At 32.4% G+C, this 21,522-nt stretch overlaps 1 protein-coding gene across 1 annotated transcript in view; it reads left to right on the top strand.

Moving 5' to 3' along the window:
- The first annotated feature begins 5,514 nt into the window (after positions 1-5,514).
- The window catches only part of Sas-4 (spindle assembly abnormal 4), a 54,208-nt gene continuing 38,200 nt past the window's right edge, over positions 5,515-21,522 (top strand). The window contains exons 1-3 of the mRNA XM_075362301.1: positions 5,515-5,669; positions 7,500-7,566; positions 9,878-9,996. Of these exons, the coding sequence (XP_075218416.1) occupies positions 7,509-7,566; positions 9,878-9,996 (177 nt within the window). The 5' untranslated portion in view covers positions 5,515-5,669; positions 7,500-7,508. The remainder of the gene's footprint in view (positions 5,670-7,499; positions 7,567-9,877; positions 9,997-21,522) is intronic.

The following is a 21,522-nucleotide window of genomic DNA, read 5'->3' as shown; positions in this document are numbered from 1 at the left end:
AATTTTAACTTTTTTTTGCAATTACAAACCTTTATAACCTAGAAAAATTTATTTTTCAAGGTTCATTGAGTTCCTCCACTTTTCTTCCCTTTTAAAAAGTATTAAATTTAATTTAACTGGCCTTCGGAAAATTTATAATAATTTAATAAACTACTTTAATGTATTAGTAGTTATTATTTTACTACTCTTTTATAATTTAGTGTATTTTTATGTGTCATGTATTACATTTTCATGTCATATTTTTAGTAATAAATATGAAATTGTAAGAAAATTAATTTGTCTATTTTCCTTTTTTTATGAATGCTACCTTTACTGATAGTGACTTGAAATCTGTTGTGTATTTCTATAGATTAAAAAGCATGAGTAAATTTTGTGTAAAAAATTCAACAAAGAATAATACTCATTATTTTAAGAAATATTTATAAATATCCTTAAAAAAATTACTGAAATACTGCATTTCTGAGTGTTGAGAGCAGTATGGTTAAATGAAAATGGTTTGTTTAATGAAAAAGTATGGTTTGCTTGTATATCAATAAAATAGCATTAATTAATGTAAATTCTTGTTAGTGATTATGATTTGATCCACATGAACTTAATGTTCAGAATCCTACTCTATTATAGTATGCTATTAAAATGTAATGAACTATTGATGTAAGGTACTACACTACTTTAAGGTATTAAAATTAATTTGGTAATATTTAAAATAAAGTTACATTAATAATTGTCATAATACTGCTATCACATAAAATCAGCTGATCAACTTAGATTACAAAAACTCACAATGATTTTAGTATGTAAAAAAAAAGAACAAATCAAAATGTTAAATAAATTAAGACATTGTGTACCTTTAATTTTTATAGTTTTAATTCTAGTAAACTTAGATCTAATATTTATGACTGCAGTTATGATTAGAACAGACATTAACAAAACTTGAAACTGTTAGGATCACTCACTTAAAAAAAATTGTAACCGTAAGTATGGTGTTCAGTTATAGTAAGTAAAAAACAATTTCATTAGGTAGAGTACTTGAAAGATAAGATAATTTCAGTAGATGATTATTATTACACATAAACAACAAATTTATCCATATTGTATGGATGACATAGATAATTGTACCTGAAATTTGTTGTTTTAAAAACCCTTACAACATTTGAAGTAAATAAATGCATAAAGAGCTAAATGTGTGGCTGTTTTTGACTGCAAAGTATAAACAAAAGGAGTGTTACCATCTGCAGTACTATAGAAATGAAGTGGGTTATAATCCTGAAAGTATTTACTGAAAGCATATTTTATGTACAGTATTGGAGAGTAACAGTAGTGATTCATTTATTATTTTATAAAAATGTAAACTTATCTTGCCATAAAAATTTAAAAAGAATACTAGGGATTGGATAAGTAGCTGAATTCACTTAAAACTATTTACTCCCAAATGCAGATAGCTAGTTTTCACTTTGTTACTACTATATAACATGCTTAGCAGTTAAATAAACGTGAAAGTGATGTTCTTTTTTCATTCAACAGAATAAAAAATTGTTTTCTTTGGAAAGATATGAAATCACTCAGATAAAAAGATTAACCTGATGTATTTTCATTGAAATTCAATTTAGAATAGGGTTCAAAATGTTTTATGGTTGTGTTAATGATAGTGTTGTAAGGGAGAATAGTTTATACTAGTAGCTTTATAAATGACTGCCTAAAATATGTTGCACCTTTTTCTTCATTTATTGGAGATCATTTCATTCCTGTACATGTCCACACATTGATAGAGGTTTATACAGTATCTTGAATGAAAAATACTCCAAAATAGAGGAACATTATTTGAACCAGAGTTTGTCTAAAATTGCTGGAATAATATTAATAGAAAGTTATTTCATTTTCACTGATGAAATATTTCTGATAGAGATTAAATTTTGTATAATTTAATTGAAATTCTACTAACAGACAGAGAAAATGTACTAATCTTTAATCCATAATTGTACTTCACCACAGCTTCACTTAAAAGTGTGATTTGTTCATGAAACTTAAGGTATTTAAAAGCATCTTAAATTTTGCTCTAATGAATTTATTCAACTTAGAGGAAAAGTTATCTTGATCAAATGTTAACATTTATTTTATGTTCTTAAAAATTGGGGAAATAGGCGACTTATAACGTATTCTCAGTTATGCTATATATACTTATTAATTTACCTGCAATAATTTCTTTAAAACTTGTTATCTATTACTTCTTAAGTAATGATTCCATGTCTTAGGCAGTTTTATAATTAAAATTAATTTTATGCACTATTAATATGATATAAGGATCAATGAATTAATTCATTGACCCTTATAACATTGGGTGAATATTACCAAATATGCTACAGATTTATTTTAATGCTATCGATATTTTACAGAGCTATTTGGTGTTGCCTTTTCAAACCAGTGTATTCAGTTTTAGCTGCTACGTATCTTATTTCAATCTTTTAAAAATTGTTTACATACGCATAGTTTTACATTAAATTTGTGCGCATCATTACTCAAGAACCATTGACTAGTTTATTTGATTTTGACTACCAATAGTTTAACCACCTGAAAATATAAGAAATTAATATTGTTTAACCTCTCTAAATGAGACTACTAGGAGGGAAGACCATTATAATGATCAAACATGACGCATGGAGAGAAAACCCAAACTATGGCAAATGTGACAATCTCAGCTGTTCCTTTTAGCTGTGATTTGAAAATATTTTTTGTAATACAAGAGATGTCTTTGAGTCTCTGGTTTATGTTCTGGTACCTTTATCAAAAGTGACTAACTGTTCTAAAACGTTATCTAATTTGGAAAAAATTAACTTGTAGTATCCACTCGTTTCTGTTTCTCAGTGTGTACAAATATTTTTATATCCTGGCTGACAGCTTCTGCATACTCTTCTGATTATGATCTATAAATACACTTTCCCTATCTATAGTATCTCGGCAATCATTTACTAGATAATCTGAGATGTACATGATTCTGCCATTATCAGATCATGTTTATATCAAGTTATTTTAGGAATTCATATTATTGAAGGCCTTTTAGATCTTGCTGCATATTGGTCTTCAAATTTTCTAATGAGCATGGACACTTATCACAATTGGGTATGATGGATTCTTGTTACTGTATGTTTCATTGACATCAACATAAATTTTCTTTGGAGTTAAAAAGAATGAGGAGATAAAAATTGTATTACAATCTTTGAAATTGGCAGTTCATAAAGAAATCCCAAAAAATGTTTGAATGTTGATGAGAAATGAAAATGAGTGAATAGCTCCAAGTTGGTGCTGAACAGATTAGAGGTAATTTTTTTTAATGAATAGTCAAGACCGGTGGAACTTGGTTATACCATTATAACCCAAGAGCAAACAAAAGCCTTTGCATTGATGCTACTTTTGTGATCACATCATTCTTGTGATGGTACTTCTTTTTTTTTTTTGCAATAAAGAAGAGATTTTAATGATTGAAACTTAATTATTGTCGAACTCAAAATGATCTGTTTTGACTTTTTCTTTATATTCTACTCATTCTGAATTATTGACATAAGCTTCTTTTTTCATAATAATGCATTCAGTATTCATATACTCTCCAAAGGGGGTTGACTGTACTATTAACATATTTAACCAGTAACATTTAATGTCAGTCGTAATTGAAACATTAAGCGCATTACTAATATTGATTTATCATTTCAGTCCTTTAAAGAAGGAAAGTACATAATACATAGTAGTTACTTTTGTAACTGATTTAGCGATACCTAAGCCCTTGCATACACATGTGTGAGTGAGATTGCACCCTCATCAGTCAGTCCTCAATACCACAGTGCTGACATTAATGTTCACAGACTATAACTTCTTATTTGTCACCTCTCTTTCATAAATATATATTGTGGAATGGTATTCTAAAATAGGACTGATGATGGCTTAGCTCAGTCATAGAATAGTATTAACTATACAAAATCTTCTGCTTTACCAAGTTCCTACTGCCCTTTGCAAACAATCTTATTAGTGTGACTGTTCAACAATAATATTTTGGTGTTATAACCTTACTTCACAAATATTTTTTTCAAATAAATTCACTACAAACTGGATATATTTACTTTATTGTAAGGCTCTTCTGAAAAAATATAATTTATTAAGGATTATTGGTATCTTGCTCATGACTGACCACTTACGAGTTAATTTTTTATTTCTTTGAAGAATGACAGATTCATTTACGGTACCGTACAATGTAATGTCACCTAAAAAAAACGGAAGAATTAGATTTATTGATAATAGTGCCATCAATTTAATAAAATGGGTCCAGTTTGATTTGGGAATCTGAGGTAGTGTATATATGTGAAGTGATGTTCAGGGGTATCAGCAACAACATTCACAAGAAATGTTCAAATGCTTTAGATGAACTGTAATTGGACATTACCTGATGACAATTTTTTTTTAGTAATGTCAACTTTCAAGATTACCAGTTAGTATATTAAGAGGGCAAAGTCAAAGGATTTACAAAAGTTAAAGTAGATTAAATCTCTCTCTCTCTCTCTCTTTTTTCCTGCTTAGCCTCCAGTAACTACCGTTAAGATAATTCTTCAGAGGATGATATGTATGAGTGTAAATAAAGTGTAGTCTTGTACATTCTCAGTTCGACCATTCCTGAGATGTGTGGTAAATTGAAACCCAACCACCAAAGAACATCAGTATCCACAATCTAGTATTCAAATCTGTGTAAAAATAACTGGCTTTACTAGGACTTGAACGCTGTAACTCTCAACTTTCCAAATCAGCTGATTTGGGAAAACGCGTTAACTACTAGACCAACCCGATGGGTTAAAGTAGATTAAATTTGTCTGTGCTATTTTTAACTGTAGGAGCTACAATTAACATGTTATTTAATTTGGTAAACCTTTTAAAAAAAAGCTCAACAAAAGGACTACATGTAAACAATGAGATAAATAAGAGAAAATAAAAATTACCACCTGTAATTCAGATGGCTAGTCAAACAGGAAAATCCAAACCTTATTCACTACCCCTAGACTGGTCCAGTCAGTAGACAAGTTAACTGCTTGCCTTAGCTTGGAAGATGGATGATGTATTAACTAGTCTACATTGATCAAAACAGCTCTGATGTTAATGAAAGCAAACCACTAGCTCATAAATCATCGAGAAGCTGTTTGTAAGAGCTGGAGTTTGAGATAATTCACGTCACTCAAAAGTCCGCCAAAAACACCAAATTCCAAAAGCACTCAAAAACGTTTGCTAATTTTGAGCATTACATTGCTTAAATTACGCATTAAAATATTTTTAATTTATTTTGAATAGTCTTATTTATATGTTGGTATTATAAAACTCAAGTTAATTTTTAATTTCGAAAATAGTTTTATTTAAGTTTCTTAATTTTTAATATGGTATTTGATTTGTTAAAATCTAATTAAAAAGTTTGTTCTGTTACTAAGGTAAGAAACGGTATAGTGATGTTTTTAACTCTTTATTACGAGGAAAACGATTTTTGAAAGTTAAGTTGGTAAGCTGGAATGGCAATTAAACTGTACTAGTGAAAGCATTTAACGCACATGCGGTGAGACTGTTGTGGAAGTACTGTGATAATGGCGGGAAACAATATGTGATGATTATTTTTAATCGGTTTAATAAACTTTATTTATATATTGGAGGTACGTAACAATTTTTTTATTTACTATTTTGTTACTTAAAATTTGAAACTGAATTTTAAATGTAGTTACATAATTTTGTTATTACTTATTCCTAGCATGTGTAAACTGTGGTTTGTGAAGCAGTTTACCCATTTTCAAACACGACAAAATCAGAACTGTTCTTGTTAAATTAAATATACTTATAACTGATTTGTGACAATATGTATTAGTGATGCGTTTAACAAAACTTGTTAATGAACATATCTTAACAAGACAGCAATTTATAAGATAGAAAACTTTATGGCTGCTGTAATTTTACTTATATTGTCATTAAACTAAAAAATGAATTATTTGCGCAAGATTCACTAAAGAATGTAATAGGACAAAATTGATCCGTTTCCCCTTGGCTTAGAGTTAACTTTCATTTTATTTACATTCATGCAATGCATTCTGGTAAAAAATTTCAGGCAATGAAAATGAAAGAAAACAAGATTGTGTACAAATTAAGCGAAAATTTTAATTGTGATCTTTTTCTTGCTTTGCGTGACAGTTTTGTGAGTCGATGCTGGGGATGAATTTCAGTAAATAAAAAATTTCAGAGGGGCAAGAGTTAAAGCAGATAACAATTTTCGTATAAAATATATTATGACATTTTTACTGCATCTTTTGTCTTGGACAAGAGATAAGATTGGTATCTGGAAGAACGTTTATTAGTACAACTTAACACACACATACACATAACATAACTTAAGCTTATATATATATATATATATAAAAGCTTAAGTTTCTGAGGTTGATGAAAGCCCACATAGCAAGTAGGGAAATTTTGTTTTCTCAGTAATGAATTACCCAAATTCTTATTATTAAGTCAGTAACAGTTTTGTAAAATTATTTCTTGTATACTTATTTTCTGATTTCATAATTATTCCTTGGTTTTAACTGGTTAACTGTGGATTTATAGGGTTTACAGTTTTTTTGTTTCACAGATTTGTCAACTTGCTATAATTATTCTGGAAATGTAATTTCTACATCATTAAAAAATTAACAAATTGAACTGTTGATAGCCATTGTAACCTCAGCCTTTGTTGATGGCTTTATTTTTACCATGTGGGGACTTCAAGATTGGATTTATTGTACAGCCATCTGATAGAAAACAGAGTTTACAAGTTTGTTTACATGCAGGTCTCCCTCCTACCAGATAACACCAAAGATACCAACTATCATCAAGGTTTTGATATCCTCAGTATCTAGAATCTTGAAGAATCAGATTATAGCCACAAACTATGGTGAAGAAGGAGTGGTGGTAAAAAAAAATGATTTGCCCATTAGGGTAGTCTGTCAGGACCTGACAACTGTACTTTATCATATTTTGGTATTGAAATGAATCGAGATTTTTTACTTTATAGAGGCAGGATTAAATTAAAATTATGTTGCAGTCCATTTCTTTTTGCCATGTCTTTTAAGTCAAAAGATTGTTTCATTAAACTTTATTGAAGTAAAATATCTCTTTGTTTAATTATATTTTTACTTCCAATATTAATGTAGTGTTAATGTTATAAAGCCAATGAAGAATTAATGGGAAGTTTTGTTATAAAGGTATTTTTTCAGGCCTGATACTTGTTACTTGACTAGCAATGAGCAGGTATGATAAGTGAAAAATAAAACATCAGATTTAAATTTAAATTTAATAAAAACCTAAAATGTAAAAACTTATAATTGCAAGTGTGCAGTATACTTTAAATTAGTTTATATTCTTCTTCTTTGTGTTATATTATTTTTAGATATTTTTATTTTATTAGATAGTAGAGTATTAAAAACAAAGGTTTGTCTATCATTAATTTTTTCTTTCAGTGTATTGTCATGGCAGAGAGGTTTATTGGATCAAAAAATCAACATTACCAAGTTGCAGTCAAAAATGGTATTAATCTGTTTTTTATTTTATGTTTTTGGAATTTTATTCATTTAAAAAAATACATAAAGTTCTAAATTCATTTTAGTATTTTTTTATAATTATACTTTTATCATATTCGTCATAATTTCTCTTATAAAGTAAATCCTACACTTAGCAACTAAAAACAATTCTGTGACTGCTTATCAGTTTTAGAATTTGTGTATAACAAGGGTCTCACATATGGTACTGGTTAATGTTATGCTTGTAGTAAGAAGTGATTTTGATGAACCACTTGTGTAAAGTTGATCTTATTGTATTTGAATGATTTATAAATGTAGCTGCCATGTTTTAATTTGAAAATGTTAATTAATATTTATTTTACTAGAGTTTTACTTTAAATTTAAAATTGTTTAAATTAATTGTAAACAATTTGTTAATTGTTTTTAAAATTTATATTTAAAAAAACACAAAACAGACTGGTAACAAAGTGAGAAAATGTTTATTTTCATATCTTGAATCAGTTTTTGAAGTTTGTGCACCAGTGCTTGAAGCAACGTCTGTATACTTATGAAGTTAATGTATGCATTATGCATAACAATATATCATTAACTTCAAAAAATTTAAAGTACGGTTAATTCCCCTGATGATTTGTGCAAGAACTTGCAGAAGTTATTCGCAAAATTTAATTTAATGAAAAAATAAACTTTTGCAGAAATTATCAGCAAAAGTTGCCTTTAGTGAGTTTAAATGTTGTAAGATTTATGTTTTACAGATATATGAAACAGAAGAAGTGGAGGTTTATTCTATAACAAGCAAAGAAATTGCTTACTATTCAAGAATTCCATAATTATTGAGTAAAAAGTCTGTGGAGGATATATATATATATATATTTAGCAATGTAGCTTGTAGGTATATAAATCAGATAATTTCTTCATAAATTAAATTTTTTTCATAACCCCCAGAAACAAAAATCCATTGGACTTAAATCTAGAGAATAAGGTTGCTATTAGCCGATAGAAATGATTTGATATCTGAAAATCTCTTGAAATAACCATGGACTACCTGGCTATATGTGCTGCCTTGTTGAAATTAATTATTAATTTCATCTTCGCTTAGTTTTCCCATGAACTGGTGAATGATTTCACAGTAATGAGCTGAATTTATTGTTTCTGCAAAGAATATTGAGCCGACTATTTTCCTGGGTACTGCAATCCACATTCCAATCTTCTGGTCATGTAAAGGAACTTCATGTATGACATGTGGGTTGTTGGCAGATCATAAATGTGAGTTCTGTAAATGTACATACCCTGATTTTAGGAACCATGCCTCATCTGTATAGAAAACATAGGCCAAAATATCATTAGATGCTAGAAACTGTTGAAGTCATTCACAATATTGAACTTGCTTTCCGCAGTTTGTAGCCAATAACTTTTGAACTCCTTTCACTTTATGTAGGATGAGACTGAGTTTCTTACGAACTGTCTCGTGTGCAGTTGCAACATCAGAGTTTTTTTTATTGGTCAACTTTTACATGGAATTGATGAGAATACATAGTATAGCAGCTGATATATCTTGAGTAGAGTAGCTTTTTTTTGTAGTTTTTTAAGTACTGACGGTCTACCTTTTGGCTCATAATCCTTTACTGATCCCGTTTCCCTAAATTAAAAAAATTTTCTATTAGTGCTCTAATACAATGTTGATTAGGAACTGGTGAACCTGGAAATTAAAGGAAAACCATCCTTCACTGTGTGCGGGTGTGTGTACTTAACATCCTCATAGAAGATTTATTCAATGAAAAATATTCGCTGTTCTAAAGTTAACAGCATTCTGCGCAAAAGACATGGTCTCAATCGTTCAGACAAACACAATGAACAACAAAGAACCAGAGACATCTTCTCATCTCAAGGTCAACACCCTACTGGCTTGTGGAAGCAAACTGCACACAACATTGAATTACCAACTTTTGCACAAAACATAACCTGCGGTGCACAGAATACAATTCCTCAACATATAATTGCTTTTATAGGTGTGTAGTTAGTTTTTGAATGCATTGTATTTAAATGTTACAAACTTGGTAGAAATGTTTACGTATTGGAATCTCTAGATTGTTAACTACCTTTATGTCATTAATTAAAGGCTGGCTGGGTTTTATTCTCAGTAATTATATGCATGATATCATTAGGAAGCAGTTCTTTTTCTTATTAAGAATTATAAATGTTATTTTTTGCAAAAATTTAAACCTGTTTACACTGTCAATTAAATCTGTTTTTATAACAATGTTTTTCTTTTTTTTACACTGACTTTAGTCGTCTTCTTTTTAATGTAATTGTTAAAACAGCTTCACAGCAGCCTTCTGATCGAAGCAATGGAGACATTAATTCAAGAGGAAATGAATTAGCAACACATGCTAAGAACTCAGAAAATGTAACATCTAGAACTAGTGAGCTACAGCACCAGGTATTTAATTGTATTTACGTCTGAATTGTTACTTGATTTATTTTAGTTAAAAGTAATTTTTTCTCTCAGTTTAAACTGCTTCTATCTTTTTTAAATCTGTTTTAATTGTGTTCATGAATATGTTGTTACCAGAGGCATAATTGCACATCTAGGTTGGCAGCATATTTTTGTTGCAGACATATGTTTTTTTACCACTTGATTTTCTCTTTTAATTTTTGCACCAAATTTAAGTATAGATCATGTTTTCATATCTTTATACAAGATTTTCAAATATTTAAGGTGAAAAAATAAAATAGAAATACTAACCAGTTAGTAGACCTTGATGAAATTTGTATGTACAGGTAGATGAGTCTGTTTCACACATTCAGCATGAATGTTAAGCTTATTAGTGCTTATATGACAATCTATTTTTTCAAGTATGGATAAGATTGAAAAACAGAAAAAGAATTATGATAAATTACAGCATGTTGAAAAGTAATGATATAATTCACAGTTTTTGCTAATACAAGAAACAAAACTAGATTACATTTTGTTAAATTAAAATTAGATAAAAATTTTATTAAGTTGTTCAGAAATTATATTAGGTAATTGTATTCTTTGAATAAAATAGTGGGTAGATTTATCAGCTCTATAATGCACACACAAGTTATGAGTAGTGTAGAATTGCCGGTTTCAGGACGACCTTGACCTTTGATTGCAGGTAAAAGGCCTTTGACCCCAGGTAAATAAAAATAGGCCTTTGACCATAGGTAAAACAAATGCTGAGGTCATAAATAATTGCCATGTGCTGGAAATATATCATAATGCATGATTGACAATACATGTGCTTGCTGATATTACAATAACCTTATTTATCAACTTGCCTATTTCAAAGTTATCAAATGATAATGCACCAATGATAAAGCCGGTGTGTACAATATATGTGCTTGATAATATTGCAATAACCTTGTTTACTTATTAACTTATTTATTTCAAAGTTATCAAACAATAAGGTATCAGTGACAAATCCTATGAATTCATGTGTTCTACAATAATTCCCATTATGATGCTTCAGACTTTTTACTTGTTTACTACAAAGTTATCAAATGATAATGCATTCATGTCAATGATAAAGCCTAATGGATTTATTTAAATATCTGCCAAATTTTCATTATGATCATACACTGTTCTAAGTCTGTACATTGTACTGTGTGTATGTTATGTATGTCATCTTCGACCTTTGCTACTTCATTTTTATTCTGGTGAGTGAAACTAACTTTTAAATAATAATGGTTTTTAAATATGAAATGCCATTAAAAATAATTATGCACTTTAAATAATATTTGTAAGCAAATGTATATGTTCAGTTTCCTTAAAGTAAGATATTAATTGTACAGTAGATATAAAATTAATATTGGCCAGCTCTTATATTAAAAATTGAACCTTTAAAATAATATTTGCATAATGAAATTAATACTGATTTGTATGTCTGGGGTGTAGATTTATATATTTTACTTTTCAGATAATGTATATTGTATATGCACTTGTTTAGTTGCTAACATTTGTAAACTAAGATATTTATTATACACTGGAATTAAAATTAATATTGGGTAGTTTTTATAAAATAAGATGTTAATTGTAAAATTATGCATTTTATTTATTTTATTTCCAGCTTAATTATGCACTTTATATATTTGCTTGCTTTAACTCGAATATTGAATAATAATGACATATATATCTATTGATTAAGTACTGGAAATAAAATGAAATAATAGGTTGTTTAAGTTAAAATTTAACTGTTTAAATAATATCTTTATTGTTAAAATACTAATAATGAAAAAATGAAATTGTTTTGTTTTACTTTTGTCACAGTTCATTGTTTAAATAATTACCAGAACAATAACATCACCATTGTTAACATCAAGGTGAGAATTAAAGGAAATGTTATTATTACTAGTCTACATCCACATAAAATGTGCTACTCTGCCATTGTAATTAATTTTTTTGTTCATTATTTCAAAAATATTATTGATAGTATTTCTGATACAACTACAACATTACAACAAGGACAAAAGCATCACAATAAGTTAGTTGAGAGTAATTTTTATTTATTATTTTAAAGTGATCTCTGTTAGAAGTTTACATATAACTTCTAAAGAATATAATTCGGTAAAATGGTGTTTTTATGGATGAAACAATCCGAAGCTTTCGTTGTTAAAAACAGGGTCAGTAACAGGGTATTATTATTGGAGACTGTGCAGTTAGCTTATAATATTCTGCCTGAAATGATTGTGATCAAAAATGGAAGATAGTGGTGGATGCTCGGCGTTTGCGTGGCTGAACATCAGTTTTGTTCAGTATTTTACTGTGCTTCGGTTGATTTTGATTCTGTCAAATTTGCCAAACACATTAGAAACTTATTAACTACAACTATTACCATGCAGTTGTTTATTGATCTCTTCAAGGTTTTTCTAAGTCATTCTTATAACAATTGATGAATTAGTGCAGTATATGGGGTGAGCATGTCTACTTGAGGACAGTTGCAAATTTGAGATGCAAATGTTCAAGGTACTACATTGGCTTGTGGTTTTTGTCATACCACATGAGTTTGCATATTGCATTGTATCTAGGATGTGAAATATTGCTCACAAACTTAAAAGATTGTATCCTGTATAATGAGTTGATAAGCAAAAGTTGTATTTTATAAACTAGCAACAGTTTTGCTATTACCATGATAGTTGTGTTATGTTTTGGTAACAATAAAATCCTGCAACATTTGCCTATTAAAAAATAAAATTATTACAGAAATAGGTTTTATTATTCCCATTCCTATTTCTATTAAATAGATTAATATTTACCAAAAAATGTTAATAAAACACTTACAGATGTCACAGCAACAAAGTTTAATGGAATAGCTATTATCTGGCAAGGATGAAATTTATTTGAGGGAGTAATGACAACACCAAGTCTCCTGCAGAGACAGCAGTCTTGTGTGCCGGTTTTTTCTGTAGAGGATGGAGAAGTATCATCTACCTCTGGGACTAGTTGAAACCAATTACCTCCTGCAGAGTTGGCAGTCCATTGTTCCAGAGTGCCAGTGTTAGTAAAGGATGGAAAAATACCATCTATATGGGACTGATTGCACTCAACTACCTTCTACACAGATAGCTGTACCTGGTATTAGAGTAGCAGAAGAAGAGGTCTCACCAGCAATTGACTGACAATCATTGGTGAGACCAATAAATTAAAATTATTAGATGTCCTTATGAAATTTTATTTATTAGGATCCCTTTGCATTATGGATTGGAAGGGTCAATACCAATAGCTTGTCGGTGGAAAACCCATCAATCTTCCATATTCTAACTTCAGCTTTCAAGAAGGTAAAGTAGAAATGGCATATAACTTCAAGTAAAGACTTCAAAGTAAAGACCGCTGGGAAATTTCTCTTCTTAAGGTTGGTAAACTTGTAATGATGAAATCAGAAAAGGTCGTCGCTCAATGATTTCTGACCTGGCCCTTCTTTTCCCTGATGTTTCAAGAGCTGTTATCGGTTGTGTTGTTCATGATCATTTAGGCTTCAAAAAAGTTTGTGCACATTGGGTGCTGCACGTTTTAATGGAACATCACAAAAAAATCTGAGTAGGGTCTGCTTTGGAATTTGTGATGTGCTACACAGAAAAAGGTGAGGAGTTTGTTCCTTAATTAAATTGTTACCAGCATATGGCTTTCGTATTACATGCCAGAGAGAAAACAGCAGTCAAGTAAATGGCATCATCCTCAATCACCAACTAGACCAACAAATGTCATTTGGATGCAAACTTATGGCCACAGCCTTTTAGGATTGGTTTGGCATACTGCTGATTGATTTCATGCCATGTGGAACGACTATAAATGCAGACACCTGTGAAACTCTACGTAAGTTACAGTGGACCATTCAAAATCTGCTATATGGGTGGCTGATCAATGACATCATCCTGCTGCATGATAATGCACATGTTGCGAATCTGACACATGATTTACTGCAAACATTTGGATGGGAAATTTACGATCACCACCAGTAGTCTGGCTTAGCTCCTTATGATTACCATTTTTTGGGAAATTGAAAGAATTTTTGAGTGATAAGCAATTAACAGGTGATGATGAACTTAAAAATGCTGTTAATCAGTGGCTAAATGGACTGGCGGCAGAAGAATAGGACAAGGGTATATTGAAGCTGGTGTAGCACTACGTTAAATGTCTTAATTCATGTACCAATTATATAGAGAAATAGTATAAGGTATGTAGTTTAAGAGAAATAAAAAATATTTTTAAAGTTTTCAGAATAAACTTTTTTACAATGAAACTGTCTTTACTTTAGAGATAACTTTTCGTACTTTGGCCTTACTTGAGGGTTATGAGGAAAGGGTCCCCCTATCATATGAACAGTACATATGCATGCTGTCAGATGATATGCAAATAGATCTGATGGCATCACATAATTAAAAATTATAATTAAAATAGAGTTATATAAAACTGTTAGAAAGTGAAGGTAAAGATTTTAAGGAGCAGTATGGTCAGGCCATCAGTTGTGTCACTTTTGTCACAAAGTAAGGATGTGAAACTTGCTTCGTTCAATGACCTTATGCTTTGTCATTGAAAAAAATAAAAAAAGGATGATTGGTCAAAAAGAGTCGTCAGTAAGATAGTGAGGGCCCAATCACTTTCAAAATAATCCCATTTGCTATCCTATAAAACTGATGTTATAGTAACATTAGTCTTGTAAATAAATAATATAATAATCTAATGAGAAACATTTTATTTGTCTTTATTATAATATATTATTATTATTTATTATTACTATATTATACTGAATTGAATTGAATTTGATTAATTTTATTTGCTACTATAAGATTTTTTAAATGTAACTTATAATTCAATTAATCTGAAAAAACTTAACTTTTTTACAAAATATTTAAAAAAAACAATAACAGACTTCTACATATAAATATTTTATAAGTTATTACAAATTATGAACTTAAATTACAAAATGGTGATATAATTAGGGATGCTGGCAAAGCAGTAGCTTGAGCATCAGCATCAAGTAGCAGTTCAGAACAAAAAAAAAATACTTGGTGTGTATACAAAACAGATTGAAATTAATAACATGATTACTTTTAAATGTTAACTTTTAAAACAATTATATTATGAAGAAAAATCATGAATCGTGTACCAATGAAAAACTTTCTGGATTTAATCCAGTATAAAACAAAGGTGTTATTAAAAAAATAGTTATTAAAATAATGACATGTTATATTAAACTCCTTTAGGCAATTTTAAGATTATTATAAAGAAAAAATATTTATTAATTTTATTAAAAACTAATTAATAAATATAAACTATACTGGGTGATATTTAAGTATGGAAACAGCTTTATACGGCATATCTATTTTGAGGCAGACTACATAGGTAAAAAAAAATCTGCATTATGGTGGGTTTTTAATTTTTGTGTGCCATTTTGCATTCACCATATTGAATCAAACTTAATTTTTTCTAAGTAGGAAGATGGACATATGACACATGATTTCGATTTTATAATTTTACAAGTAAAACTGTGATGAATCCTGTTTTCTGGTAATGCCTTCATTATCAAGTTATAAGCATTTAAAGTGGCAATGGCAGAAGAATCATGTTAGCAATAAAACTAGGTAAAATGCATTGGATGAACAATTTTATTGTGTTTTACATTCATAATGCATACAAAATAAACTTTAAACAGTGCTATAATATTGATAATAAACAATAACTAATAATTAATAACACGACAAATTAAATGACTATATCAACTGATATTACTTTAAATATTACAATATTTATTAAAAAAAATTTAATTTATTTTATTTTTCGATCGTAAATTACTAATGAAATAAATTTTGAAAGTATACTTACCATTCTACAATAAATGTTCAAAATACTTCCCTTCTACAGCTTAACAGTGTGCTAACAAGTAATATCCATTTGTAACTTGTATCATGTCTGGTGGTACATGAGCAGATTAGTCAATAGGTTTACTTGGCATTTCTCCTGTCACCACCCCATTTGGTCACCCTAAAGCATGAGACTGAATGTCTATGCCACAAATGGCTACCGAGCCTCGAAACAGTTTAGCAACCAGTGCCCGAACTAGCTCCTAGAGCTAATCTAAAAGCATGAGCGGAATAAGCGTGGTACCATATACTACGTGTCCCACTGCCCACTTGTCATGCATCACTAAAATGGGTAGGCATACCTCGTCAACTACTAAAACATATATGACTATCAATAATTAAATTTATCTTGTCAAAGAAAGCAATTCACTGCCATGCCTAGGCCGCTGAATCCCAGCAAATACCTGTCCACCGCAAGCACTTGGAGCCTTAATCTGGCTAGTAGCCAGCCATATCTCTGGTTAGCTACCTATAGCAGTGCGGTAGGAGTCTTTTCCCTTAGGTAAACTACTGAGGTTGGTTGAACAAAGCAACCACATTAAAGAACTTCCACACAGTCCAACAGTGTGACTCTCGCCATATTGATTTGCTGCTTGTGAGTGCCCAATTTTCCTCTTGATCTCTAAGTTCCAGCGTGGCCTGAGTTCTGGCCCCCCCAAGAGCTGGGTAGTCGAAAATCATGTATTTGTTTGATTGGACCTCCCCACAGATACACAGCTCATCAGCTGCCAGGGGTAACTGAAACAAATATTGGGTTTAAATTTACATGGTTGGAGAGCACTCGGGCTCCTGTTGCCCTTAAAAACAAAGGAGAGGCATACCATCCCTCCCAGATCCTGTATAAACTTATACAAGGATCTTCCCTTAGTCGTGGTGTGCCATTCTTGTTGCCATGTTTCCATCATGAGGCTGTAAAGCTTCCTCTGCAGCTGGGAGATGGGCAACTGTTCAAAATTTAAAACCGGTGCATTGAGATAAGTCTTCCACTCCACAACAGCCCCGGCTCGAAACCGCATCCCAAATACCTCGGCCTCACTGCTTCTTTGAATTTCCGAATGGCCGCACTAATTTTCACCATTAAGCTGATTGGGAGAGCCTTTTCCAATACGAGGCTACCAATACGTTGGTAGCCTCGTAAGAGGTTTTATAAACACCAGTGCATACAATTAAGGCTCTGTGCTGGGCTTTCTTTAAATTTTGAATAAGTGCTCGATTTCTTTACAACCTATGCACCCAAACGATCGGCGCAGAAGAGGTCATACTTTTGAAGACACCTCGTAATCTTTTCGAGTAATCCTCCTAAGCTTGTGCATCACAGAGACTGTGTCCGCCGCTACTTGTCTAATGTAGTTGCTAAACAGCAACTTCTCATCAAACAAAACACCTAGGTACTTATGAATTCAATCTCGGCTGATTACCACAGCCTTTATACTTAATATGGGGGTTACGACTGTATGATAACGTGTACCCTTGAGAAGCATAAACTTCATCTTGGGCACAGAAATCTTTAAATTTTGAATGTTCATCCAGCCCTCTACAATTGACAAAGCTAACTGCGCTTGATCTTCTAGCTATGGTTGTGAGTTACCATGAACTAATAGGAGACAGTCATCAGTGAAAGCCGGGGCTGTGACCCCTTCTGGAAAAGTCAGTCCCAAAAATTCGTTGAATACCAGGTTCCACAGCAAGGGACCGAGAATGGAGCACTGCAGGCTTCCCCTGCTGATGCACTTTTCCACAAGTAGGTGCGTATCCTTAAACAGAGTTGTGCGATCAGAAAAGTCACGTACTACAGCCTGCAGGACTATGGGAACATTGCGGCGTTCCAACTCATAGAGGACAGAACTTCAACACAACAAAGGAAATGCTGCTTCTATATCAATAAAAATTGCCAAAAAATATTTACAGTCTGTGCCTTCTACCTCGGCAAGAGCATTAAAGATGCAATCGTCAGTGCCAACCCCTTTCATGAAGCCATACTGGCCTCCATTTAGAAGTGAGTTCATATCGATGTTTTTACATAGCCGTTCCACAACCAGCCTTTCAAGCACCTTACCGATTACCAGCAAGAGGTTGATGGGCGATAACTGCTGACTTCACTCAGATGCTTTCCTGATTTTAAGAGCACCCTCATCAAAGCCACCTTCCTACAAGTCAGAAAGCAACCCCAGCTTAGGCACCCTGAGAACAGCCTACCAAGCGGTTCTCTTATGACAGGCAGCAGATGATACAGAATATATCGGGTCAAGTTGGTCATCCCCGGTGCCTTTCTCAGTGCCATTTGAAAAACCACTCGGTCTATATCTACGGGTTCCACAGCCTGTATGCCAGGGAATGGTGTTTTACCTGCCCTAACGCTGCCCTTCTGCTTCACCCTCCGGAGCATGTGGAAATAGAGTATCCAGGAACGCCTTATAAGTCGCCACAGATGTTGGTGTGGTCACGACTACCAAACCCGCATTGAATGCTGGACAGCACATGCAATGGCTTTGGCCGGTAACATGACTTTGTGAGCTGCTAGGGGTTGTGCTGCAACTTGCGCATGGAGTCTTGCCAAAACTTGAGTCAGGCTTCCTTGATAGCAACACACTCATTATGGGAGTGCCGGTAGATCCGCAGACCCTCAGCATGCACGTCATCAACGATAATCTCTGTTGGGGCCAATGCTGGTATCTTCTAGCAGACCTAACTCATGCATGTGGCACACTAAGGTCAGAGGACCACCACTTTTTCCCAGGTTTTCGCCTGTGTTTAACAGATGGCTCCCCGGAAGCAGTGGTCATGATGGCTTCAGGCACTCTCCGATCGGCGGACTGGCCACTACCTAAGGGTCCGTCCATTGGCCAAGGCTGCTGTACCCTATTGCAGCCAGTCTTGGTGGCCTGGCTGAATTGTTCAGCCATCAATTCCACCTCCTTCCTGTACTCCATGTGCCATTCCTACCCCTGTAAGGCAGCCGCACACTCGCGCTACGGAATAGTCTATTATTATTCTTTTCAATTTGTCTGTCTGCAGGTTCTGTGTTGTAAAGATTATGTTTCAGGTACCCCCAAATAAATAATCCGGAGTAGATGGCTGGGGACCTGGCAGGCCATTCTGTGGCTCCTGTGTGACTTCTCCAGCAATTTGGAAATTGTTCATTTAAAATTTGCCTTGCCCTTAGATAATAATGAGGCTGTGTCCCATCTTGCTGAAACCATATGTTATTATTTAATTGTCCAATATTTTCCTAGATATTTGGTAAAATCCTAACGACTAACAAGTTGCAGTAAACATTTTCTGTATGATTGTCATCCAAAATAAACAGTCCTACAATACAATATCAACGATTCCCACCCAAACGTTCACTTTCTGAAGGTGCTGTGTATGAGCTTTCAGTATCTGTCTGGGATTACTATCACTCCAATATGAACAGTTTTACTTATTCACATGGCCATTTACCATAAAAGTTTCTAATTCAGACTGATGGCTTCATTAGTCTGAATTAGAAAAATTTGTGCCAATGTCGTCTAATTTTTGCATTATATCACAATTATGAACTTGGCGTCAAAATCATCTCTTGAAAGTTCTTGCACCAGATGTAGCTTATAAGGGTAAAATTTATTTGTTTAAAGAATTTTTTGAACTGAAAAATAACTGATGTTATGTTTGAAAAAGCTTTCGAAATCAATGAATGAGGATCTTCAACAAAGTTCTGCAATATATCTAATGACTGCATCATTTGTGACAGTTCTCAGTCTACCGATGTAGACTGTGTTCTTTACAGTACTGGCTTCTTCATATCATTGTTCTTCTTGATCAAAGTCTATTTACTTATCAGTTCTCTGTTTGGAAATCTGTTATTAAATAAATCACATTCCTCTTGTGAAGGTCAAACTGTCACCATACCCGTACATCATCAACAGTTATTCCTTTGGTTTCACTTAAAGAAGGTGTTATTTGAAGATTTAATATTTAATAAAACTAAATAAATGAAAAAGGAAACTAATAATAAAACTTTCACCAAAAAACAAATTTGAACTGCTAGGCCTACAACTTAATTTTTACTAGCGCTATCAAATTTCACCATTACTAGTATGTCATAGTAAAAAGGTGAAATGAGGAGTTAATAAGTCGCATTGTTTCAATGTAATACAAACCACATTGTAAATTAACAGCTGATTTACTCAGCTAAATTTGGAGTACATTTTTTAAGTAAGTAAAGGGTGTGGCAGCATAATTTGCTGATTTGAATGGTCAATAAAAACAAAGATGTTATAGTAATTGTTGTAATTATTTTTTCACCATGTGCTACTATATAGGAAATTATTTTTACAGTGTAATTTCCTATGGACTCTTCCCCTGATATTCTCTTTTCAACACTGCCAATTCTCCTGAATGTGTTTGCCCATGTAACAGTCGATTGCCGACCAGAAACACAAGCTTGGGTGGCAATCTTGAAGTTTGCTCAGAATGTTCGCTGCGTGGCGATGATTGAGGGACCATTAGAAGATTCCAATTCTCACCAGAGAAAACGTGCTGTGTACACTTTTGTAGGAAGAGAATTCCTCATCAAAGTCCTGCGTTGACAATTGACGATAATCCAATACAATATAAAGATAGCGTAAGATATTTAGGACTAGTATTGGATAAATCCCTTACATGGGGATTACATATACAGGACTTGAGTGATAGATGCAAAAGAGCCCTAACATTATAAAATGTTTATCGAATTTAAATTGGGGCTCAGACAAAGAGACATTATTGAGATTGTATAAAGCATTGGTTCAATCTAAACTAGACTACGGATGTATCGCATATTCATCCGCTAGAAAGTCGCACTTAAGAAAGTTAGACGTAGTTCATAATAGCGGAATAAGATATGCAACAAGCGCTTTCCGCACAAGTCTGATGTCTGAAGCTGGAATAATGCCACTACATTATAGAAGAGAGATCCTTTTGTTAAGATATGCAGCAAATGTATGGGCTTTCCCTGCTCATATAAATAATAAATTGTTTACGAATCATCCTATGGCTGCAGTATATGAACATCGTGCTACCTATTCCTGACCAGCCGGAATTAGGTACCACGAATTAAGAAGAAAATACGAAATTGCTATACCAGAGACACTAGCAATTTCTACTAGAGAAATACCGCCATGGCTCTTGCCAGCGGTAAATGCTAGGTTGGATCTCTCTCGGGGAAAAATAAAAAAGAAACCAGCAGTTATCATCCAACAGGAATTTTTGGCAACTGTCAGTAGTTACAAAGAACATATTAGAATTTATACTGACGGTTCTAAAACCGAACATGGTGTTGGATGCTCCATATATATAAATGGAGAAGCCCATTATTGGAAACTGCCAGATATGGCCAGTGTCTACACGGCAGAACTTACTGCCATTCAGCAAGCTCTTCGATACATAGAACATTATTGCGAAGAGAGAGTGCTAATATCTTCTGATTCTCTTAGTGCACTTTTTGCAATTCGGAACAAGAACATTAAGGATGTCCTAATTACAAACATCCTGTCCATTTTATTCGTTCTAAATCAACGAGGACAGCGATGCGTATTTATATGGACTCCAGGGCATGCTGGTATTA

The sequence above is a fragment of the Lycorma delicatula genome, chromosome 4 (genome assembly GCF_047948215.1).
Source record: "Lycorma delicatula isolate Av1 chromosome 4, ASM4794821v1, whole genome shotgun sequence".
Classification (NCBI taxonomy): domain Eukaryota; kingdom Metazoa; phylum Arthropoda; class Insecta; order Hemiptera; family Fulgoridae; genus Lycorma; species Lycorma delicatula.
This window is presented reverse-complemented; position numbering and strand designations above follow the sequence as displayed.